Here is a 25,933-nt window from a genome sequence, read left to right as displayed (position 1 = left end):
ACTGTTTGCACAATATAAAACCTGTATGTAGTGGCCATAACCCTTTGTAGGGCGGCCTTAACTTACTGGGCTTACCGGTTACCTCCGTTTGGCTTGTCCTTCCACGTCTAGGGGTTCCCAGGGTTGATACCCAACAACTTGAACGCTGACACCAATAAAGTCCCTTTGAAAGGTTTTATTTTGCAGTGATAACATCCAATAACACAGTCTCTCATGGGTAGTGATGGCCGAACGGTTCGCCCGGCGGTCGTTTCGCGGCGAATTTCCGACATTCGCGGTCCGCACGTTCGAACGCCTTTTTCCGTCGTTCGCCGCGGCGGACTTACGTGTTTAATGTATACAAGAACTTTAACCTTTGGTGACACGTTTATCATGTGATACAGGACAGCCAATTGAGACATGACAGCACATGGACACTTGTACATTCCCCCTAACCTATAAATACACCCGATCCGGTGGCCATTTTACATTCTTTCTTCTGTTAAGATAGGGACAGGTTCCTGTGTGGAGTAGGGAGAGATAAACCACTAGCTATTTGGTACACAAAAGTTCTTTTCAGGACTGGTATAGGTGTTAGGTGTTGATAGGTTTGCTGTGCTGCTGATTCTTGCAGCAGCCTGAGTGTCTTTTGTTAGTTTAGAGAAAGGGAAAGGACGGTGTATGCTACAGGGACAGCCAGATTAGTCTTTCATCATCATCATCATCATCATCATCATTAGCTGTTACTATCAAGGTCCACAAAAGAGCTGTTCCAGTAACCACTAATCGTTCTCTTTTTTTGCCAATTTGTATAGGGACAGGAAGGAAGCAGTGTTGTCAGGCAGTGAGGGTAATTTTAAAGACTTGCTGTTATTATTAGTTCCACAAAGGTTCTTTTCAGGACTGGTATCAGTGGTACAGTAATAGGCTTGTACATGTATAATATTCTTTCTTCCAAATATAGAAAGGATATTATACTTGACTGCTGCCCTTCTGCTGCAGTCTGCTAAACATTCACAACTCACTTGTTCCACAAAAGTTCTTATAAGGACTGGTAACTTGGTATAGGGTGCTACGGTACATAGGCTTGAGTGCGGTACAGTCTGCTGTTCTGTAAGGACCGCTATCGGTCCACAATAGATAGGGTTGACGTGCACCACTGCTGACCGCTCACCTATACTGCAGCAGTCCTTCAGCGGTATAGGGACTGACGTACAGTCTGCTAATCACTAACACACAACCTGCTTGTTCCACAAAAGTTCTTATAAGGACTGGTAACTTGGTATAGGGTGCTACGGTACATAGGCTTGAGTGCGGTACAGTCTGCTGTTCTGTAAGGACCGCTATCGGTCCACAATAGATAGGGTTGACGTGCACCACTGCTGACCGCTGCCCTATACTGCAGCAGTCCTTCAGCGGTATAGGGACTGACGTACAGTCTGCTAAACACTAATACACAACCTGCTTGGTCCACAAAAGTTCTTATAAGGACTGGCAACTTGGTATAGGGTGCTACGGTACATAGGCTTGAGTGCGGTACAGTCTGCTGTTCTGTAAGGACCGCTATCGGTCCACAATAGATAGGGTTGACGTGCACCACTGCTGACCGCTGCCCTATACTGCAGCAGTCCTTCAGCGGTATAGGGACTGACGTACAGTCTGCTAAACACTAATACACAACCTGCTTGGTCCACAAAAGTTCTTATAAGGACTGGTAACTTGGTATAGGGTGCTACGGTACATAGGCTTGAGTGCGGTACAGTCTGCTGTTCTGTAAGGACCGCTATCGGTCCACAATAGATAGGGTTGACGTGCACCACTGCTGACCGCTCACCTATACTGCAGCAGTCCTTCAGCGGTATAGGGACTGACGTACAGTCTGCTAATCACTAACACACAACCTGCTTGTTCCACAAAAGTTCTTATAAGGACTGGTAACTTGGTATAGGGTGCTACGGTACATAGGCTTGAGTGCGGTACAGTCTGCTGTTCTGTAAGGACCGCTATCGGTCCACAATAGATAGGGTTGACGTGCACCACTGCTGACCGCTGCCCTATACTGCAGCAGTCCTTCAGCGGTATAGGGACTGACGTACAGTCTGCTAATCACTAACACACAACCTGCTTGTTCCACAAAAGTTCTTATAAGGACTGGTAACTTGGTATAGGGTGCTACGGTACATAGGCTTGAGTGCGGTACAGTCTGCTGTTCTGTAAGGACCGCTATCGGTCCACAATAGATAGGGTTGACGTGCACCACTGCTGACCGCTGCCCTATACTGCAGCAGTCCTTCAGCGGTATAGGGACTGACGTACAGTCTGCTAAACACTAATACACAACCTGCTTGGTCCACAAAAGTTCTTATAAGGACTGGTAACTTGGTATAGGGTGCTACGGTACATAGGCTTGAGTGCGGTACAGTCTGCTGTTCTGTAAGGACCGCTATCGGTCCACAATAGATAGGGTTGACGTGCACCACTGCTGACCGCTGCCCTATACTGCAGCAGTCCTTCAGCGGTATAGGGACTGACGTACAGTCTGCTAAACACTAATACACAACCTGCTTGGTCCACAAAAGTTCTTATAAGGACTGGTAACTTGGTATAGGGTGCTACGGTACATAGGCTTGAGTGCGGTACAGTCTGCTGTTCTGTAAGGACCGCTATCGGTCCACAATAGATAGGGTTGACGTGCACCACTGCTGACCGCTGCCCTATACTGCAGCAGTCCTTCAGCGGTATAGGGACTGACGTACAGTCTGCTAAACACTAATACACAACCTGCTTGGTCCACAAAAGTTCTTATAAGGACTGGTAACTTGGTATAGGGTGCTACGGTACATAGGCTTGAGTGCGGTACAGTCTGCTGTTCTGTAAGGACCGCTATCGGTCCACAATAGATAGGGTTGACGTGCACCACTGCTGACCGCTCACCTATACTGCAGCAGTCCTTCAGCGGTATAGGGACTGACGTACAGTCTGCTAATCACTAACACACAACCTGCTTGTTCCACAAAAGTTCTTATAAGGACTGGTAACTTGGTATAGGGTGCTACGGTACATAGGCTTGAGTGCGGTACAGTCTGCTGTTCTGTAAGGACCGCTATCGGTCCACAATAGATAGGGTTGACGTGCACCACTGCTGACCGCTGCCCTATACTGCAGCAGTCCTTCAGCGGTATAGGGACTGACGTACAGTCTGCTAAACACTAATACACAACCTGCTTGGTCCACAAAAGTTCTTATAAGGACTGGTAACTTGGTATAGGGTGCTACGGTACATAGGCTTGAGTGCGGTACAGTCTGCTGTTCTGTAAGGACCGCTATCGGTCCACAATAGATAGGGTTGACGTGCACCACTGCTGACCGCTGCCCTATACTGCAGCAGTCCTTCAGCGGTATAGGGACTGACGTACAGTCTGCTAAACACTAATACACAACCTGCTTGGTCCACAAAAGTTCTTATAAGGACTGGTAACTTGGTATAGGGTGCTACGGTACATAGGCTTGAGTGCGGTACAGTCTGCTGTTCTGTAAGGACCGCTATAGGTCCACAATAGATAGGGTTGACGTGCACCACTGCTGACCGCTCACCTATACTGCAGCAGTCCTTCAGCGGTATAGGGACTAAGAGTTTTGTCACAGGGTCATTTAAAAAATGACATGCAGAGGAAGAGGCAGGCCCTTCCGCAGGGGTGGTAGGGGTAGGGCAGGAGCAGCAGGCTTGAGCCAAAGTGGGAAGTTGCAGAAGGTGCGTTCAATTACTTTAAAGGATGCACCAGACTTGGTTGAGTGGCTCGCTCAGCCTTACTCTTCTGCACCCTCCTCATCCTCTCGATCTGCACCCTCTTCTTCACTCTCTGCTATGTGCACCCCCAAAGACACTACCACCAACAACACGACCACCACCACCACCACCACATACCTTCCGCTTGAGTCACTGGAATTATTTTCCGATCCATATCAAGAGGACATTTCTGATGCGCAGCCACTCTTGGTATTGGATCAGGAAGAGGAGGTAGCAACAAGCGCTACTCAGCAGTCTGACGCCAGTACCCAGATCAGCCCAAGGAGGAGGTTGGTCCCCGGTGTTGCTGCCTACTCCGAGATCTCTACTTATAGCGGTGGGGAAGGTGACGTTGATGATGACGTGTCTAGTGATGTCACGTGGGTGCCCACAAGAGAGGAAGAGGAGGGGAGTTCAGAGGGAGATATGGACCAGCAGATAGGGAGGAGAAGCAGCAATGACTTACATTGCACAGCAGGGACAAAGCAGACTGCAAATGTATCAGGAGCGAGTCATCGACCATGTACGGTCACATCTGGCGCTCCCAGGACACCGGCACATGGCTCCGCAGTGTGGGCTTTTTTTAACGTGTCCGCTGCTGACAATAGCGTTGCCATCTGCAATCTTTGCAGTCAACGCGTTAGTCGCGGTAAGCCCAATACTCACCTAGGGACGACCGCCTTAAGAAGGCACATGAGCAGCCATCACCGAGCCCAGTGGGAGCAACGGAACACACAAAGCCACACTGCAGGCTCTCACCGTCCAGCCTCGTCTTCTACTTCTCCTTCTCCTCTCTCCTCACAATTGTCCTCCACTCCACCTTCCATCACGCCAAGCTCACATTTTTCTGCAAAAAGGCAGGCTTCCGTGGGCCTAATGTTTGAGCGTAAAAAAATGATGATGCCGGATAACCCTCTTGCCCAACGGTTGGCGGCTGGCTTGTCAGAACTCATAGCCCGCCAACTACTGCCATATAAACTGGTGGACTCGGAGGCCTTTCGCAAATTTGTGGCCATTGGAACACCACAATGGAAGGTCCCAGGAAGGAAGTATTTCTCAGAGAAGGGCATCCCAGAGCTATATGGCCATGTTCAGCGGCAAGTGAATGTATCTCTGGCACACAGTGTCGGTGCCAAGATACATCTGACCACAGACACGTGGTCTAGCAAACACGGGCAGGGAAGGTATATCAGTTTTACTGCCCACTGGGTGAACCTTCTGACGGCCGTCAAGCATGTAACCCGTGGCACCCGTGTAGATTTGGTTTTACCGCCACGGATTGCATGCAGGCCTGACTCTTCTTCTCCTCCTCCTACTCCATCCTCCTCCCTCTCCTCCTCAGCTGCCTCCTCCTTTTCCGCTGCTAGCGTCTCTTCCACTGCACCGCCCAAGCTCCCCAGAACCTATTCCACATGCCAGGTGAGACGTTGCCATGCCGTGCTGCGTCTGTTGTGCCTGGAAGCAAAGAGCCACACTGGCCCGGCACTCCTTTCAGCTTTGCGTTCACAGGCAGATGAGTGGCTAACACCGCTCAATTTGACAGTTGGTAAAGTGGTGTGTGACAACGGTGCCAATCTGCTTAGCGCATTGAAACAGGGCAAAATCACGCACGTGCCGTGCATGGCACACGTCTTAAACTTGGTCGTGCAGCGATTCCTTGTCAAATACCCTGGGGTCCAGGACATCTTGCGGCAGGCAAGGAAAATCTCGGCCCATTTCAGAAGATCTTACACGGCCATGGCTCGCCTTGCTGACATTCAGCGGCGACACCATCTGCCGGTCAGACGTCTTATTTGCGATTGCCCGACGCGATGGAACTCAACCTTCTATATGCTTGATAGGCTGCTCCAGCAGAAACGTGCAGTTAACGTCTACCTGTATGAACTCTGCGAAAGAAACGGTTCTGGGGAGCTGGGTTTTTTTTCACCGCGCCAGTGGCTGCTCATGCGCGACACATGCAGACTTCTGCGGCCATTTGAGGAGATCACCAAACTGGTCAGTCGCAGCCATGGCGCCATCAGTGACATGGTACCTTATGCCTTCTTTCTGGAGCGTGCATTGCGTCGTGTCATTGATCAGGCTGTGGAGGAGCAGGAGCGGGAAGATGAGGAAGTCGCAATGCTGGATGAATTCCCAGGGGGGGCTACTCTATCTGAGACAAGTCAACAACAGGAGTCTGATGAGGAGTCAGAGGAGGATGGTGCCGGGGCGGATGAGCAGGAGCAAGAAGAGCATGCTTTAAACCTTTCTGGGATCCCTGTTGTGCGAGGATGGGGAGAGGAGAATGAAGAGGACGACATTATCCTGGATGATGAGCAGGAGCCAGGCCACCACACCGCTTCCACTTTAGTGCAAATGGGGGCCTTCATGCTCCAGTGTTTTAATAGGGACCCCCGTATAAAAAGCATGAGGGTCAAGGACCAGTACTGGGTGGCAACGTACTTAGACCCCCGGTACAAACACAAAATGAAGGAAATGTTACCGCCGTCGCAGAGGGCTGTCAGAATGCAGCACTTCCAGGCCTTGCTTCGAGAAATGCTGCATTCTGCTTTTGCGTGCGCTGGCAGAGGAGCAATTCCCACTCCCAGAGAAGGATTTGCGGGTACCAATCCAACAGCGCCTGCAAGAAGAGGCCGGTTTGAAGATGTGTTGGTGACTTCGGATATGAGGTCATTCTTTCAGCCGACCCATCGACAGGTGTCATCCGGATCCAGCATCAGGGAACGCCTAGACCGTCAGGTGTCCGACTACATTGGGTTAACGGCCGATGTGGACGCTCTGAGGAGTGATGAACCCCTAGACTACTGGGTGGGCAGGCTTGACCTCTGGCCAGAGCTTGCCCAATTTGCAATCGAACTGTTGGCTTGCCCCTCATCCAGTGTCCTGTCCGAAAGGACGTTCAGCGCAGCAGGGGGGATTGTGACCGATAAGCGTACTCGCCTAGCTCACCACAGTGTTAACTACCTCACATTTCTAAAAATGAATGAGGCATGGATCTCGGAGGAATTCAACACATGTGACCAGTAGACCATGTATATGTCTATAAACTATTTTTTTAATCAAGCACACAGACCTTCTTAATTCATTTGGCTCACTTCCTTGACCCAAAAAAGCACACCGTACTATATGCCCCTACCCTCCTCTTTGAAGAGGTTGAGCGGTGTCATATTTCTACTGGGGCTGCTTATGATATCCCTGTGCTGTGCTGACTTCCTCCTGGGGGTTCTTATTATGAAGGGATCACACTATCCCTGTGCTGTGCTGACTTCCTCCTGGGGGTTCTTATTATGAGGGGATCACACCATCCCTGTGCTGTGCTGACTTCCTCCTGGGGCTGCTTACGGTGCTGCTGTCAGTGCTGTATGTCACGGTGCTGCTGTCAGCGCTGTATGTCACGGTGCTGCTGTCAGCGCTGTATGTCACGGTGCTGCTGTCAGCGCTGTATGTCACGGTGCTGCTGTCAGCGCTGTATGTCACGGTGCTGCTGTCAGCGCTGTATGTCACGGTGCTGCTGTCAGCGCTGTATGTCACGGTGCTGCTGTCAGCGCTGTATGTCACGGTGCTGCTGTCAGCGCTGTATGTCACGGTGCTGCTGTCAGCGCTGTATGTCACGGTGCTGCTGTCAGCGCTGTATGTCACGGTGCTGCTGTCAGCGCTGTATGTCACGGTGCTGCTGTCAGCGCTGTATGTCACGGTGCTGCTGTCAGTGCTCTGTATTACGGTGCTGCTGTCAGATGCCTCTATCACGGTGCATGTGTCATTCCGGTATGTCACGCTGCTGGTGATCATCTCCTGCACCCTCTTCTTTGCCTACCCTGGTCCCTGACCTTCCCTCTCCTCCATTGCCTTCATTAGCTCCATAGTCCTGAATTGTTAGAACAATTTCCCAAATAAAATAAAAATGCTTGTAGTTATCGATCCCAAATTCACCTCATACATGTATTATGTCATTGTCCAGATGGTGGGACTACGTTTTACCCCCTAATAATTACCACGTGGCCGCAAATTCGACATGAAGGTTTGCAAAGTTCGCCTCCCATTGAAGTCAATGGGGCCCGCGGCGAACGTTCGGTTTCGCGAACGTTTGGGTCCGTTCGCATTTCGCGTTCGCGAAACGTCCCGTCGGAAGTTCGTCCATCACTACTCATGGGAACAGAGGGCACGGGTGAAGAACTCAGGCACCTTGAACTGTAGATCTATCAAAGTCTCTAATTCAACCCAGAGAGTAGCCACTCGCAGCTGGGTACTTCAAGGCTTAACAGATCTCTAGCCAGAGATCATGGCAGTCAGCACGTTGACTCAAAACTTGAAACAATCCTACTTGTCCACTTCTCAGGATGCCACTTGCTGGCCCTCCTCCGAAGAGTCCTCCCCTGGTCACTTCCACGAGCTGTGGTGCCTCTCCAAGCCGAGAGCACACCCGGACACCTTGAATCCTTGGACCAGCAGGTTCCGAGACTCGGGAACAGATGGATCCCTACCCCAGACCAGATGGGTCTATTGTACTGTTCATAAAATACCTTTTTTTTCTTTATTCTTTTATAAGTGATCACATAACTTCTGTTCTCAAATGGATAAGGGGTTGGGAGACGTGGGGGAGGTGAAAGAAAAGTTCACCGATCTTCCCAGGGAATGGCTTTGCAGCAGGGCATATTAGCACAAGTCTGATCATTGGAGGACAGGCAAGCTCTGTTCCCAGCACAGCCAGAACACTGTGACCACGCTGAGATAGATGTACTGTCATGTTTAGCATGGTGGTGAGTTTGAAATAGGAAAGCAGGGGGACTGGCAGAATTACCAGGGAAGAAATACAAAGAGAGCAGGATACTTTTTAACACAAGTGCATAGAACAGCAGGCACATATTAGGAATATGAAATGTTGGGGTAACATATTGTTTAAATATGTTTTCATACGGCACTTTCATCAGTCAGTATGGAGGGTAATAGATCATATTCATGATATCATGGAAGGTCAAGCCCCAATAATCAGTGAAATCAGATAACAGAGGTCTGCACTCTGCAGAAGCTTTTTTGGCTAATAAAAGTAATATAATGCATTCTATAATGTCTGTTTTTAAACAGGTCTTTTACTTTATAAACTTTAGTCCTTCTCTGTTCAGATGAAGATGTATGGAAATTCATATATACGTTATCTTTATATTTATGTAAATATTTTATTCTATCTTTTCATGTGACAACACAAAGAAATGACACTTTGCTACAATGTAAAGTAGTGAGTGTACAGCTTGTATAACAGTGTAAATTTGCTGTCCCCTCAAAATAACTCAACACACAGCCATTAATGTCTAAACTGCTGGCAACAAAAGTGAGTACACCCCTAAGTGAAAATGTCCAAATTAGGCCCAAAGTGTCAATATTTTGTGTGGCCACCATTATTTTCCAGCACTGCATTAACCCTCTTGGGCATGGAGTTCACCAGAGCTCCACAGGTTGCCACTGGAGTCCTCTTCCACTCCTCCATGACGACATCACAGAGCTGGTGTATGTTAGAGACCTTGCGCTCCTCCACATTCTATTTGAGGATGTCCCACAGATGCTCAATAGGGTTTAGGTCTGGAGACAGGCTTGGCCATCCATCACCTTTATCCTCAGCTTGGAGGTGTGTTTGGGGTTGTTATCATGTTGGAATACTGCCCTGCGGCCCAGTCTCCGAAGGGAGGGGATCATGCTCTGCTTCAGTATGTCATAGTACATGTTGGCATTCTTGTTTCCCTCAATGAACTGTAGCCCCTCCAGTGCCGGCAGCACTCATGCAGCCTCAGACCATGACGCCACCACAATCATGCTTGACTGTAGGCAAGACATGTTTTTCTTTGTACTCCTCACCTGGTTGCCACCACACATGCTTGACACCATCTGAACCAAATAAGTTTATCTTGGTTTCATCAAACCACAGGACATGGTTCCAGTAATCCATGTCCTTAGTCTGTTTGTCTTCAGCAAACTGTTTGCGAGCTTTCTTGTGCATCATCTTTAGAAAAGGCTTCCTTCTGGGATGACCAGACCAATTTGTTGCAATGTGGATCAGGCTGACCCCCCACCCCTTCAACCTCTGCGCAATGCTGGCAGCACTCATATGTCTATTATCCAAAGACAACCTCTGGATATGATGTTGAGCACGTGCACTCAACTTTCTTGGTTGACCATGACAAGGCTTGTTCTGGGTGGAACCTGTCCTGTTAAACCGCTGTATGGTCTTGGCCAGAGTGCTGCAGCTCAATTTCAGGGTCTTGGGAATCTTCTTATAGCCTAGGCCATCTTTATGTAGAGCAACAATTCATTTTTTCAGATCCTCAGAGAGTTCTTTGCCATGAGGTACCATTTTGAACTTCTAGTGACCAGTATGAGAGACTGAGAGTGAAAACACCAAATTTAACACACCTGCTCCCCATTTACACCTGAGACCCTATAACACTACTGAGTCACATGACACTGGGGAGGGAAAATAGCTAATTGGGCCCAATTTTCACTTAGGGGTGTACTCACTTTTGTTGCCAGCGGTTTAGACATTAATGGCTGTGTGTTGCGTTATTTTGAGGGGACAGCAAATTTACACTGTTATACAAGCTGTTCACTCACTACATTACATTGTAGCAAAGTGTCATTTCTTCAGTGTTGTCACATGAAAAGATATAATAAAATATTTACAAAAATGTGAGGGGTGTACCCACTTTTGTGAGATACTGTAAATGTATATATATATATATATATATATATATATATATATATATATATACTGTATTTATTGGCGTATAACACTCACTTTTTCACAATAAAAATCCGGTGCAAATAGCAGGTGCATGTTATACCCCAATACTTCAATTTTAGCTGCCTCGGAGGCGACAAGGAGAGGGGCGTGACGAGCACCATCAGATTACATGGTTACATACAGTGAGAATCTCCTGTTTACTTGGCGGGCTCTGTAATTGGAAGTTCCGTCTCCTGAGCCGCCATTGGACCACTGTTCTGTCTATCATAGGAGATTCTCACTGTATGTAATCTGTTGGCGTTCATTCCGCCCCCTCCCTGTCCCCTCTAGGCTGCAAATGGGCATCAATCAGGCTGCACTGATGGCAATGGTGAGGCTGCTGCATTCATGGCACTGGTGAGGTTGCTGCATTGATGGCAATGGTGAGGGTACTGCATTGATGGCAATGGTGAGCCTGTATTTATGTGGACTGATGAGGCTGCATTGGTGGCAATGGTGAGGCTGCAGATGGGCACTGACCCTTATTTTGTTTCAAAGTTCCTTATTTAAATTTTTTTTTCCTGAAACTTCCCTCTTAAAATGAATGTGCGTGTTATACATCTGTGCGTGTTATACACCGATAAATACGGCATATATATATATATATATATATATATATATATATATATATATATATATATATATATTGTGAGGGGGTTAGCTCGGCAGCGGGTGTGTGTGACCCCCTGGATGGGTTCACAACACAAAATTAGGCACAGCAGACAGCGTTGTAGGTGCAAAAAAACAAAAGATGCAGTTTATTTATGCTACATGCAGTGAAACATATAACAGCCAAACCAAAATAAAACATGAAAATAAATCCTGGTCAGCTTGACCTCTAATTACACACTTAGACTCCCTGTCTAACAACTAAGTGCAGCCTTGTGCTGCACCAGTCCCTGTCTCTGTTGTAGAGGTTTGCCACACAGGCGTTTACTCACCACACAGAACAGGTATCACACTCCCCAGTCTATACAAACACAAAACTGGTTCCAGGATGGAGCATCTCCCTAAGCATGCTGATGTTTTTGTAGAGGTCTTAATGAGCCCACTTACTTCAGCTGGGCTCATTAACTCTTCCCCTCTAGTTGTACAAGTCTGCGTAAAGCCTGAATCTAGGGCACACATATTTCCCATCCTGGATACAACCAGGTGACTTTACCTGCGTGCTGCCACATACCCCCCCTCTTGTTTCAACCTTGGGGTTGTAACACAAGCAGTCAGACACGCATGTATCCGAGACAAAGCATCCACATTCCCCATTTTAACACCAGGGCGATGCTTAACTGTAAAGTTAAATTCCTGTAGGGCCAGGAACCACCTATTTACCCTTCTATTGGTCTCCTTGTTTTGAGCCATCCACTTTAAAGGAGCGTGATCAGTCACCAGGTCAAAATGCCTACCTAGCAGATAGTACCGAAGGGAATCTAGAGCCCACTTCACTGCTAAACATTCCTTCTCAATCGTGGCGTAATTTACCTCATGGGACTTCAACTTCCTGCTGAGGTAAATGACTGGGTGCTCTTCCCCGTTCCAGACCTGAGATAACACTGCTCCTAACCCAACGTCTGATGCATCAGTTTGTACAACGAAGTCCTTAGAGAAGTCTGGTGAGTACAACACTGGCTGGCTACATATGGCTGTTTTTAAGGACTGAAATGCTTCTTCAGCCTCTGGGGACCATTTAACCATAACCGACTCTTTCCCTTTTGTCAGGTTGGTGAGGGGCACAGCCTGAGAAGCAAAATGGGGAATGAATCGTCGATAATAGCCAGCGATTCCCAGAAATGTTCGTACCTGTTTCTTGCTCTTGGGACGTGGCCAACTCTGTATGGCCTCGACTTTATTTACTTGGGGTTTTATCACCCCCCTCCCAATAGTGTACCCAAGATATTTGGCCTCCTCCTGTCCAATGGTACACTTCTTTGGATTGGCCGTAAACCCAGCTTCCCGGATAGAGTCTAGGACTGCTTGTACTTTTGGCAAATGTGAGACCCAGTCTGTGCTATGGATAATCACATCATCCAGGTAAGCTGCAGCATATTTCTGATGGGGCCTCAGAATCTTATCCATTTTCCGCTGGAATGTTGCCGGTGCATTCTGTAACCCAAACGGCATTCTCTTATATTGGAATGCCCCATCTGGGGTTACAAACGCAGTTTTCTCCTTGGCCGACTCGGCCAGGGGAATTTGCCAATACCCTTTGGTGAGATCAAGAGTTGTCATATATCGGGCTGTTCCCAGCCGGTCAATCAACTCATCTATACGCGGCATGGGGTAGGTGTCAAATTTTGTAACTTTATTCAATTGTCGGAAATCGTTACAAAACCGCCAGCTCCCATCAGGTTTGGGCACTAGTACGATAGGACTGGACCAGTCACTCTGGGACTCCTCTATCACACCCAATTCCAGCATCCTTTGAACCTCCCCACGTATTGCCTCCCGTCGGGCCTCTGGTATTCTATAAGGTTTTAGTTTTACCCTTTCTCCTGGTGGGGTGATAATGTCATGCTCTACGCCAGATGTTTGTCCCGGCAGCTCAGAGAAAATCTCTTTGTTACGAAGTACAAACTCTTTAACCTCCTGTTGTTGGGCTTTCGATAAGGTGTCTGCTATTCCAACCTCAGGAACTAAGCAATCAGGCTGTGCTTGTGACAAAGTCTCTGCGACTAGGGATTCCCTATCCCTCCAGGCTTTCAGCAGATTGACGTGATATATCTGCTCCGGCTTTCGCCTTCCTGGCTGTCTAACCCTGTAGTTCACCTCACTAATTTTTTCAATTACTTCGTATGGACCTTGCCATTTGGCCAGAAATTTGCTTTCAACTGTAGGGACTAGCACCAAGACCCTATCCCCCGGGGAAAAAGTACGGGTCTTGGCCCCACGGTTGTACACTCTCTGCTCTGCTAACTGCGCTTGGGTCAAATGTTCCTTTACGATTGGCATTACCTGTGCAATTCTATCTTGCATCAGGGCGACATGCTCAATCACGCTCCTGTGAGGAGAACTCTCATTTTCCCAAGTTTCCTTGGCGATATCCAGCAGCCCTCTTGGGTGTCTCCCATAGAGCAACTCGAAGGGTGAGAAACCCGTAGAGGATTGGGGTACCTCCCTAATGGCAAACATCAGATAGGGTATTAGACAGTCCCAATTCTTTCCATCTCTATCCACCACCTTCTTTAACATTTGTTTTAGGGTTTTGTTGAATCTTTCAACCAACCCATCTGTTTGGGGGTGATACACAGATGTACGCAATTGTGTCACTTTGTACAACTTGCATAGTTCTTTCATAACCCTGGACATAAAGGGTGTACCTTGGTCAGTAAGCAGTTCCTTACAAATACCCACGCGGCTGAAAACAAGAGATAGCTCTTTGGCTATGGTTTTGGCCGAGGTATTTCGAAGAGGAATTGCTTCCGGATAACGGGTGGCATAGTCCAATATAACCAAAATGTACTGATGCCCCCTAGCAGACTTCATTATCGGACCTACCAAATCTATTGCGATCCTCTCAAAGGGGACCTCAATGATAGGAAGAGGTACCAGCGGATTACGGAAATGTGGCATAGGTGCCGACTTCTGACACACAGGGCAGGAGGAACAATAATTTTCTGTTTCCTTCATGACCCCAGGCCAATAGAATCTCTGCAGTACCCTCTCTCTGGTTTTCTCGGTCCCCAGATGACCTCCCAGAATGTGCCCATGGGCCAATTCTAACACCAACTTCCTGTAAGGTTTGGGCACTACAAGTTGCTCAATGGTTTCTTCTGCCCTTTGAGCCACTCGATACAGCAGGTCCCTTTCCATAGTGAAGTAAGGATAAGTGCAAGTCTTATCTGGGTTCACTAACTCGCCATCTATTTTCACCACATTTTCCCGTGCCTTTATTAGGGTGGGGTCTTTTAACTGTTCTGTGGCAAAATTTTCTCTGTGAACCTCAAGATCCGAAAACTCCACAGACGGCATGTTTTCATCTGAGGATGTTGGCTCCTCCCCAGTTTCTCGAGTTTCCCCCGCCAATACCGACAAGGGAAATTCAGGAGAGTCCTCACCACTCCCAGAGGAATTCTGGTCATCTTCCTGGTTTATAGGGGCACCAGTGGGGGGCTCAGGACAATCCCAGAGTTCCCAGAATTTTGGAAAATCCCTTCCCACAATAGCATCATGTGGTAAGTGAGACACTAACCCCACCTGATGAGAGAGGTTACCTTTGGGGGTCTCAAAAAACACTGAAGTTACAGGATACTCTCGGGTGTCCCCATGCACACAAATAACAGCCACCTTGTTCTTCCCAGAGACCTCTGTAGTAACTAATTCAGCTTTTATCAATGTTACCAGGCTACCTGAATCCAGCAACACATCAACATTTCTACCATTAATACACATTTTACATAAATGTTTCTCAGGTCCCCGAATGGCAGTGCATGCAACTGTCGCAAACAGCGACTGACGTCTCTCCCTTATAAAGTCACATTGCATAGGCTCATCCACAACTGGGCAATTGGCTGCAATATGTCCCTCTTGGCGGCAGCGGTAGCAAATAATCTTTTTCGCTGCCTCTTGCAGCATGGGCTTCCTGGGCTGCTCCCGCCAGACCTTAGGTAGAACTCCCACCCTCTCACTGTCTCCACCCTCACCCCTTGGAGTCATCTTACCCGCCACTGGGGATGATCTGGTCTTAGGGTGGAAAGTCCGTGAGTCCCTGGAAGAGGTGGTCAGGTTCTCTGTAGCCAAGTACCTCTCAACCAGATCCACAAGTTTATTTGCATTTTCTGGATCTCCATGGCTTACCCATTTTTGGATGGCAGTAGGAAGAGCTCTCAGGAAACGATCCATAACAACACGTTCCACAATGTTTGGTGCGGTCAAAATCTCTGGCTGCAGCCACTTCCTGCTCAGGTGAATGAGATCATACATTTGAGACCTGGGGGGTTTTCCAACCTGAAAAGTCCAATTATGCACACGCTGAGCCCGGACGGCCAGGGTGACACCCAGCCGTGCCAATATTTCTGTTTTTAGCACCACATAGTCTTTTGCTTGGTCAGGCTCTAGGTCATAATAAGCTTTCTGCGATTCCCCAGTTAACAGAGGGGCCACCAGTCCAGCCCACTGCTCCTTAGGCCACTTTTCCCTTTCAGCAGTCCTTTCAAATGTGGTCAAAAACACCTCCGAATCATCCTCTCCAGTCATTTTTGTCAGTAAACGGCTCACACCAAAGGATGCGGTATTAGTGTAACCACTTGCCTCATTGGTCTGCGGACGTTGCTGTATTAATGTCTCTATTTGCTGTTGAAAACTCTGCTCTTGCTTCTGTAACAGGTCTATGAAGCGGGCTTCAGATCGCTGCTGGGCTTGTTGCTGAGCTTCCAAACTCTGCTGCAAAGTTGCATTTGTCTACTGCTGGGCTGCAAGGCTCTTTTGTAAACCTGCATTTGTTTGCTGCTGATTTGCATTTGCTAGAGCCAGCTGTCTCAGTATCTCTTCCATGCTGGCCTTAAAAAAAAACTGCCAAAATTCTCCACCAACTGTGAGGGGGTTAGCTCGGCAGCGGGTATGTGTGACCCCCTGGATGGGTTCACAACACAAAATTAGGCACAGCAGACAGCGTTGTAGGTGCAAAAAAACAAAAGATGCAGTTTATTTATGCTACATGCAGTGAAACATATAACAGCCAAACCAAAATAAAACATGAAAATAAATCCTGGTCAGCTTGACCTCTAATTACACACTTAGACTCCCTGTCTAACAACTAAGTGCAGCCTTGTGCTGCACCAGTCCCTCTCTCTGTTGTAGAGGTTTGCCACACAGGCGTTAACTCACCGCACAGAACAGGTATCACACTCCCCAGTCTATACAAACACAAAACTGGTTCCAGGATGGAGCATCTCCCTAAGCATGCTGGGGTTTTTTGTAGAGGTCTTAATGAGCCCACTTACTTCAGCTGGGCTCATTAACTCTTCCCCTCTAGTTGTACAAGTCTGCGTAAAGCCTGAATCTAGGGCACACATATTTCCCATCCTGGATACAACCAGGTGACTTTACCTGCGTGCTGCCACAATATATATATATATATATATATATATATACATATACACACATACATACAGTATATGTATCCTTTTTTGATCAGCCATCAAAAAAGAAAACTGAGCAGATTCTCCCATTCACACAAGCGAGATAGATGGAGGAATCCTCCCCTCTGAGCTATTGTATTCTGACAATGGAACTCCTCTGCTGTCAGAATACACCGATCAGCACTGCAGCTAACTGGCTTCAGACACTGATTAAATGAATGTTTTCCAACTTTGGATTCATAGATTGACTTCTCTTTAGTGGGAATGGCCATAGATTCATCCAGTCTCTGCTGAACCGGCCGAATTTCGATTAATCTTCAGCCAGCTTTAGAGGGAGAGTCATAAAGGAAGTTAATACAGCTGAGCTCTCTCTTTAGAAAAACATAATTCTCTGTAAAATTACTTTCATAAGTGCACCCTGTGTTTATTGTTTGTAAAATAAAGAATTTATATAAATAACAATATTATACAAAATATCATTCTTTTTAAGTTGTTAAAAGAATAATTCACAAAAATGTACCCAAGACCATGATATTTTTATTGTAACTGCTAAAAATATTTATGTGGCTCTACATTTCAAGTTAGATTTTACTCTATGAATGATTGCATTGCTTATTTTTAAACACTAGTTAAAAGGAAAGGTAGTGATATAGCCCTAAGCGAATGGCAAATGTCTGCTCTCATTTTCTAACATTTCATAAACATGATAGAGTTTGTTTGCTGTGGGCAGCACAACAATTTTTTAGAGCACCCAAGTGTCTAACTTATTTATATTTTTAAGTTTCCCTTTTTCTTGTCTGTAAATACGTCTAAATGTGTCTTTTGCACATAAAAGTATTATTGATCTATATGTTTTTCTTATCTCAGATGATGTAAGTGTAGCACTGACCACTGAAGGAGCGTCTGGTTTAATTGGGCTTACTGTTACCTTCTTGACCTCGTGTACGTCTAGAGGATTCCCAAGGTAGATGGCCCAAAGAACTGACACTGGATCCACTTTTGGGATATTTGACAACAAGTAGACAGAACAGTCTCTCAATGAAGGGTAGAGGGTTGGGTAGGAAGTTCAGGTACTCTTGTAACTGCAAAAGATAGGAAGTTTCTCACTATAGAAATCCAGAGATTTACCGTTCACAACTGGATTCTCACAGCTACTGGATAGACCTCCTCTCACTAGGTCTAGCAGCCGATAGAGTGTTTAAGTAAAGCAAAGTCTCTGCCACAGACTTGTATGTAGAACACTTGTGAATAAAGTCTCTGCCACAGACTTGAATGTAACTGAAGGATGTAGGTAAATTTAAAGAGCTATCATATGGTACCAGTATCTCGCAGTCGGTCCGGCGTTACTGTATGAGTGTAGATTCACTTGGTGTCTTTCAACTGAGCCTCCAGGCTCTTTCTGAGAAGCCAGCCTTATGCATGGCCTTCTTCCAAAGAGTCCTCCCCTGGTTGCTTCTCCAGTTGCTGGGCCTCTCCACAGACGAGACGGCACTGGACCACATTTGAATCCTCCTCCCAGTCACTTTGCCTCGGGCTAGCTAGCCCGAAACTTGGGATTTGATGGATCCACACCCCAGGCCATGAGGGCCATGGGGGCCATGGGGGCCATGGGGGCTGGTCAGGAGGACCAGGACCAAGCAGACAGAAAGATCTTCTGGACCGGAACTCAGAAGCACGTGATGTCAGTACCCAGAATGCACAGCAAGTTGACACTCCCACTGGGCTGGTTCCGAGTAAGAATGGCGCTGAATATGCCTAGCCAAATTGTGTTCTCACACTTGCCAGTGGTGACAGCGACACCTGTGGCCAAGAAGAACCCAGTGCAGTCCAGATAGACTGGTACTGAAACCATAATTTGGTATAACTGACCCTAAAATCCAACTGTGGCTTTAGGAATTTTAAATAGAAAAAAACACATAGCGCATGCTCTTCAGCCGGCGCTACATAAGTATGATTGAGAGTGTAGCAAGTGCAAGTGCTTTTTAGCTTGAAAGGTGTCCAACTCTCGTATATAAGAAAACTGGGAGGGGTGGATGCAAGAATGCATTGGATTCCAATTACAGGCATGTTTTGCATGACCCATGGCTGCTATGGGGTGTGACAGAGGACCTGGATGACCTCTCTAAATTAAATTGCCATGGGGCTCACGCTAGAGGCAAAATCATCTTCTCCTAATGGTGCTTACATAGTTCCATCACCAGTGCCACTTGGCAAAGTCAGGAGAGGTACACTTTTGCAAGTCAGTAACCGCTCTGACCATCCATATAAGAAGTAATTTTCTTCCTACTAACCGCCAATGTAAGGGAATTCTTCCACTCACTGACCACTTATGCAAAAGGGAATTCCTTCACCCACTGACCACCAATGTTAGGGCTCATTTGCACTTGCTTCAACTTCAACACACATTAAAGCACCTACCACTTCAACATGCTTTTTTGATGTGTTTTGATGCTTTGTGGTGCTTCGATGATGTTTCTGTGGTGTTTCGATATGCTTTGGTGATGCTTTTGTAAAGCTTTAATAAAGCTTGACAGATGCCCTGTGTGTGTGTGTTAAGATCTCAAACCTGCTATACCTCCAAAACAAAGCAAAGTGGAAAATCCCCCAGCTAAAGTCCAGTGAGAGCTTTTGTGGCAAATTGCGATCATGTGTATGCTCCATTGGACTTTTGCTGGCGGAATTCCAGCCAGCAAAAGATGGAGAGCATTTTCTCAATTTTTCAGGCGGAAAAAGTTCCGATCGGAAATTCAGATCGTCTGTACCAATTCTGACGCGCAAAATTCCTATGCATGCTCGGAAAAAATTTGACGCATGCTTGGAAACATTGAACTTCATTTTCTCGGCTCATCGTAGTGTTGTACGTCACCGCGTTCTTGTTGGTCGAAAGTTCAGAGAACTTTTGTGTGGCCATGTGTATGCAAGCCAAGCTTGATTGGAATTCTGTCGCAAAAACCATCCAAGATTTTTCTGATGGAAATTCTGCTCGTGTGTACGGGCATAAAGCTGAATTAAAGCCTCTCAAAAGCTGCAAGTGCTTCAAGCGAGCTTTGTCATAGACTTCTATGGAGGCTTTGAAGATGCTTTGAAGCACCACTAAAGCGACATGGAGTAATATTTTTGAAGTGAAGCCGAAGCAAAGCAAAAGCAAGGTGCAAATAGGACTGTAAGCTAACCATTTTATGTAGTGACAGCGGCTTTGACTGGCTTTCAGAGAGCTTTAAAAAGGTGTGTCTTAAGCCACGTTTTAAAGCAAGTGTAAACGAGCCCTTAGGGGGTATTTATCTACACACTGACCATTAATATAAGAGGCATTTTTTCACCCACTAACCATCAATGTGTGGGACAATTTCCACCCACTGACCACTAATTTTAGGAGTCAATGACTGACCAACATAAGGGTTATTTTTCATCCACCAACTACAAATGTAAAGGACATTTTTCTACCCACTGAAAAACAATGTATGAAACATGCTACCACCCCTGACCACTAATGTAAGGAGGTATTCCTTCACCCTCTGAACCCAGTGTAATAGGAATTCTAACACCCACTGACTTCCAGGGTACAGGGAATTTCTTCTACCCATTGGCCAACAATGTGATAGGAATTCCTTAAAGCAATGATCAACAGCCTAAGAGACATTCTTTGACCCAATGATCACAAAAGTGTGGGGAAAGTCTTCCACCCACTTACTACCAATGTAAAGGGCATTCTTTTACAATCATAGGGGGGGCATTCTTTTACCCACAGGCAAACAATGTATGGAACATTCTTCCACTTCTGACCACTAATGTAAGGAATCATTCTTCACCCACTAACCCCAGTATAATAGAAATTCTTCCACCTATTGACCTATTGTAATAGGAATTCTTTAAAGCAATGATCAACTGTGAGAAACCATGAAGCAGACTGAGACAGAAGTACAGTTAAATCACACTTGTTTAATAATAATTAAAAAAGGTAAACAGAGTAAACGTAGTCAATACATAGCCATATTTCAGGAACCGGAACGGATAGTCAGACAAGCCAGAACCTCAGGGAGCCAGAGATAAGTGTAATAGAACAGTAAGCAGGATCTGGAGCCAGAAGAATGTCAACCCATCAAGTCTTTAACACAGGAGAGTGTCTCTAGAGATGTGACCAAGGTGAAGGCAGAGATCATCTGGACTGGGCGGCTTAAGTAGGCAGGACTGACGAGCAGGATATCATCGACAGGTGAATCACTGTGGAGAGATAGGAGCTGACAATTATCCGATATCTGAGCAGCCAGCTTTGAGAAGGTAGGGCTGAGCCCAGCCCTGACATCAACAACTTAAAGGACATTCTTCAACCCAATGATCACAAATGTGTGGGGACAGTCTTCCATCCCCTGAATGTATGTAATATAAGGGGCATTTTTATACCCACTAACCACTAAGTAGGGGGCATTTTTTTACCCACGGACAAACAATTTTTATTTTTTAAATTGTTTATTTATAAGTCTTTGCAAGCCTTACAAAAGAAAATGCATGTAAAATATTAACATTTAGAAGTAATGCAGGTATATACTCACTTAGAGAACTACAAAGCACATAAAATCTGTACAAATAGAGGAATAGCAATGTGATTAGACTGGTAACTTGAGTGGGAGAGAGATAGTCAGGCCCAAGAAAAAAAAAAAAAGGAGAAGAAGTTGAGACAACCTCCTACCCTATCCATAAAGAGGTTATAGAGGTAATATAAACATACTATTTAACCTCATAAAGAGATCTGTACAAAAAGAAAAATAATTAGCATACAATCTCACAAAAATATGTAAGCAAATGAAGTTAACTAACTGGGTCAATTTCCTTCAAAACCATATATAGAATCATCCCATGTTGACCATGTTTCAGAAAATTTCTGTTCCGTACCCTCCACTACAGCCGTCAAATGTTCCATTCTACGTATGTCAGCCACAGTGATGATCAATTGTGGGAGTGTTGGGGGTGAGGTGGACAACCATAACCTAGGAATGACCAATTGGCAGCCAATAAAATAAAAGACATCAGTCGGTGCATAGCCTTAGAAACACCAGGTAAAGGGAGACCTATCAAGTAGTGCATGGGCATCGGGGGACGGGACTGACAAAAATTAGACAATTAGACGGGACTGACAAACAAAAGCAACATTAGTCTACACATTGACCACTAGTGTAAGGGGCATTTGTCCACCCAATGACCACCAACGTAAGGAGGAATTCTTCAATCCATCAACCACCAATGTATACGAGTATTCTTCTCCCAACTGGCCAACAATGTAAAGGGGCATTCTGCCACCTACTGATCAGTAAGGAAATGGATATTTTTCATTCTCATTGATGACTGACCGCCAATGTTAGGGCCAGTCTTCTTTCCACTAACCATCAATGTAAAGGGGCAGAGAATAGGCTTTAACATTCCACTAAGGGGTTACTTTGGTTGAAGATTATTAGTCTTCCAACAAATCATCTTTACAGTTTATGAGAGGAGAGAACAGAATTGGGACTTTAAATGAAGCACACATCAGTAAGAGAATAAGTCAAGTGACTATAATAAATATTTATTTTGTATAGTCCATGATATGTCATACAAACATTTTGGGCATCAACCTCTAAAATGCTCTGGGCATACAGCCTCCACACAATGAATCATGGACTAATATTTCATAATAATTTACAATCCAAAAAACATTATCATAAGACACAAAGAACAGTATGCATGTATGTACGTTTCTTGCTGTGGTTGAACCCAAAATGGCCAAGAAAACCATGGTAACTAAATAATAAATAAAAAAAAAAAAAAATCGGTTAAAAATGCCTAAATAATGATCATCTTTACAGTTTCCAGCTGCCACAAGCTGCCACTTGACAATAGAGTTAAGCGGGCCTGAAAAATTGACTGTGTTAGAATCCACTATAAATAAGAAAAAAGGATGGCTAATTGGTTTCTAAGCAAATTGTCTCTAATTTGTGTGTCTGTCATGCCATGTAAATGTGATGGGGAAATTGTACTGTGAACTCCATATTTTAATGTAAATGGTTCTTTATACTCTTAAAGCACTGCAAAATTTGTAAAAATTATAATAATATACTTGCGTGAACTAAATAAATAAACCACTGCAATAATGAATACAGAAATGCTAAATGTTTCTATTTTTTACAGGGGCTGCTGTTTTTTCTTGCATCTCTGTTAATGGTCTGCATCATAAGGTATGTGATGTTTCACTATTCAAAAATAGGATTTATTTGTGACTTTTTTTTTTCTAAAAATACATTAAAGCAAACATGTCATACAATTAAAACTGTGCTAGGCAGCCTCCGATGCCTCAAGTTAGTCATATTACCCCTATATTACCCCACCACCTTGATCCTTCCTGCAGACCCCAGATACCGACACTAACAAACATTGTCCATGACTGCAATCACTATCATACAGTGGCAGATCCCATATTCTTGAGAAGTTTTCTACACTTGACCTCCGGAAGAGAACAGGCCATTTTTTTGTGATATGACACTGTGTTACTTTAACTGAAAATTGTGCGGTCGTGCGACGCTGCACCTAAATAAAATGTATGTCATTATTTTTTCCACAAATAGAGCTTTATTTTGGGGGTATTTGATAATATTTTTTACTTTCTGTTTTAAAACATATCCACTTAAAAAAAAAAAAAATTCTTCATAAATTTAGCCCAATATGTATTCTGCTACATGTTTTTGGTAAAAAAAAATTCCAATAAGCGTATATTGATTGGTTTACACAAACGTTATAGCTTCTGCAAACTATGGGATATATTTATGGAATTTCTATTTATTTATTTATTTTTTATACTAGTAATGGTGGCGATCAGCGACTTATAGTGGGGCTGTGATATTGCAGTGAACAATCGAACACTAACTGACACTTTTCGGGAACCAGTGACACCAAATCAATGATCAGTGCTAAAAATATACACCGTCACTGTACTAATGACAGTGGCTGGGAAGAAGTTAAACATCTAGGGCGATCAAAGGATTAAATGTGTGCCTAGCCAGTGTTTGTGTTTACTATGCGTGCTGCTTTTATCATACCTCCCAACATTTTGAGATGGGAATGAGGGACATCTACTAGCAAATGTATGTAGGCATAGGACACGCACCCTGCCACACTCCCTTGAAGCAGAATTAACCCAAAAAAAGGTTAATTAAATCCACAAGGACTTTTTTTTACCACTACTATTCCTTAAAAAAAAAAAAACGCAGCAATTTAGAAATTGGATGAAAGGTTTAGTACTGGGAAACACTTTTTGATAGCTAAAAGTGCCTTTTATATACAACTATGTAGATCAGACCAAAATGAGGGAGAAATGGGGAGGAATGAGGGACAGATAGACATTGCTCCAAATCAGGGACAGTCCCTCCAAATCAGGGACAGTTGGGAGCTATGCTTTTACTAGGGGAAGACATAGATTCTAGTCCCTGCTTTGCAGGAACACATAATCCATGGCTTTCCCCCTGTCAGAACCGGGATCTGCCTTGTTTACATCAGAACTCAGTTCTGCATAGTTTACCGGTGATCGGCGGATGCTGGAGGATATCAAGGTCCCGACACCTACAGATCGGCTTAAAGTGAACTTACACTGCAGAAGTGGCCGGCTTGCATGCGCACACCCCCTGTAGGTGGAAGTCCGGAATTACATATACAGTATATACAGGACCCAGCGCACAGCTGCTGCCTTGTAGCAGTAAAACTGCTACAGGGCGGTCGCTAAATGGCTAAACAATGCATAACAAAAATTTCTATTAATTTTTGAATAAGCATTTTATTTGCAAATAATATTATATAACAAAACAAGCTGAATAGTAAACAATAAGAAAACCTTATTTGTTATTGCTCATATGTAATTTTGATTAAATAGCAAACGATTTCAGCAGCAAAACTGAAAATAGATCACATCTGTTTTATTCAGTGTTTCCTTCACTCTGAGTGAACTTGTGACAGCGACTGTGTTTCTGGGGATGTTTAGTCATAAACGATACAGCTAATTAGTCAGAATATCTTTTTTTGTTTATTATTGGCATGTTAGCATTAGCTCTAATTAGAAAGTATTAAGCCTGCTAATGATAATTAGTGTTGTTTTTGCAATGGCAGGCTGTTTAGAGGCATAAAACAGCGATGTCAGTTTCAGCATGTCAGAAAGCCATTTTATAAGAAAACATTCAGTAACATATGTTAGGTTTTTTCTCTTGAGTACACTCAGCTAGCATGGTACATAATCAGCGTGTGATAATATATATATAAAAAAAGTTTACATTGCTATAAATATATAACCCTAGAAAATATATGGGCAAATCAACAAAAAAAAAATATGTGGATTTAAAAAAAGTCAAGACAAAAATAAATCAATTAAAACCTGCTTGTCCAAAACACGAACCTCATCGTTAATCCAGAGGAAGGCAAAAATAAAAAAATAAACTCTTATGAAGCATGATCCAGCTTGTTCCAGCATGCAAAAAATTGCTTCTATTCCACCAGGGCTTAATCACTCTTATGTTTTTTCTTTCTAATTATCTTTTTTTTTTATTGAAATCAATAGATGGTATCACAAAGCACCTCAACACAGAATGACGTGTTAACCGCTTAAGGACCGCCTCACCCCCAAATACGTCGGCAGAATGCCACGGCTGGGCACAATTACGTACCTGTACGTTGCCTTTAAGTGCCCAGCCGCGGGTCGCGCATGCGCCGCAGCCGGCGCACTCGCGACTCGGTCCTGAGCTCCGTGACCGTGGCACCCGTGGACCCGATCGCCGCCGGTGTCCCGCGATTGGGTTACAGAGCTGAAGAAAGAGGAGAGGTAAGTGTAAACAAACCTCTCCCCCGTGCTTCCTAGTGAGGCTATCACTGATCGTCTGTTCCCTGTTATAGGGAAAGACGATCAGTGACGTCAGACGCCAAGCCACGCCCCCCTACAGTTAAAAAAACACACACACCCTTAACCCCTACACTGCACCCTAGTGCTTAACCCCTCCACTGCCAGTGCCATTTTTACAGGAATCAGTGCATTTTTAATCGCACTGATTGCTGTATGAATGCCAATGGTCCCAAAAATGTGTCAAAATTGTCTGACGTGTCCGCCATAATGTCGCAGTCACAATAAAAATTGCTGATCGCCGCCATTACTAGTAAAAAAAATTATTAATAAAAATGCCATAAAACTATCCCCTATTTTGTAGACGCAATAACTTTTGCGCAAACCAATCAATAAATGCTTATTGCGATTTTTTTTACCAAAAATATGTAGAAGAATATGTATCAGCCTAAACTGATATATTTTTGGGGGATATTTAT

At 45.0% G+C, this 25,933-nt stretch overlaps 1 protein-coding gene across 1 annotated transcript in view; it reads left to right on the top strand.

The window, feature by feature from the left end:
• Positions 1 to 25,933, top strand: part of C7 (complement C7) — a 139,423-nt gene that overhangs the window by 8,109 nt on the left and 105,381 nt on the right. Inside the window, exon 2 of the mRNA XM_077462808.1 lies at positions 22,769 to 22,815. Within this exon, the coding sequence (XP_077318934.1) occupies positions 22,769 to 22,815 (47 nt within the window). The remainder of the gene's footprint in view (positions 1 to 22,768; positions 22,816 to 25,933) is intronic.

The sequence above is a fragment of the Lithobates pipiens genome, unplaced genomic scaffold (assembly GCF_037356315.1).
Source record: "Lithobates pipiens isolate NorthernLeopardFrog02 unplaced genomic scaffold, aLitPip1_a1.2 Scaffold_3, whole genome shotgun sequence".
NCBI classification, from domain to species: domain Eukaryota; kingdom Metazoa; phylum Chordata; class Amphibia; order Anura; family Ranidae; genus Lithobates; species Lithobates pipiens.
This window is presented reverse-complemented; position numbering and strand designations above follow the sequence as displayed.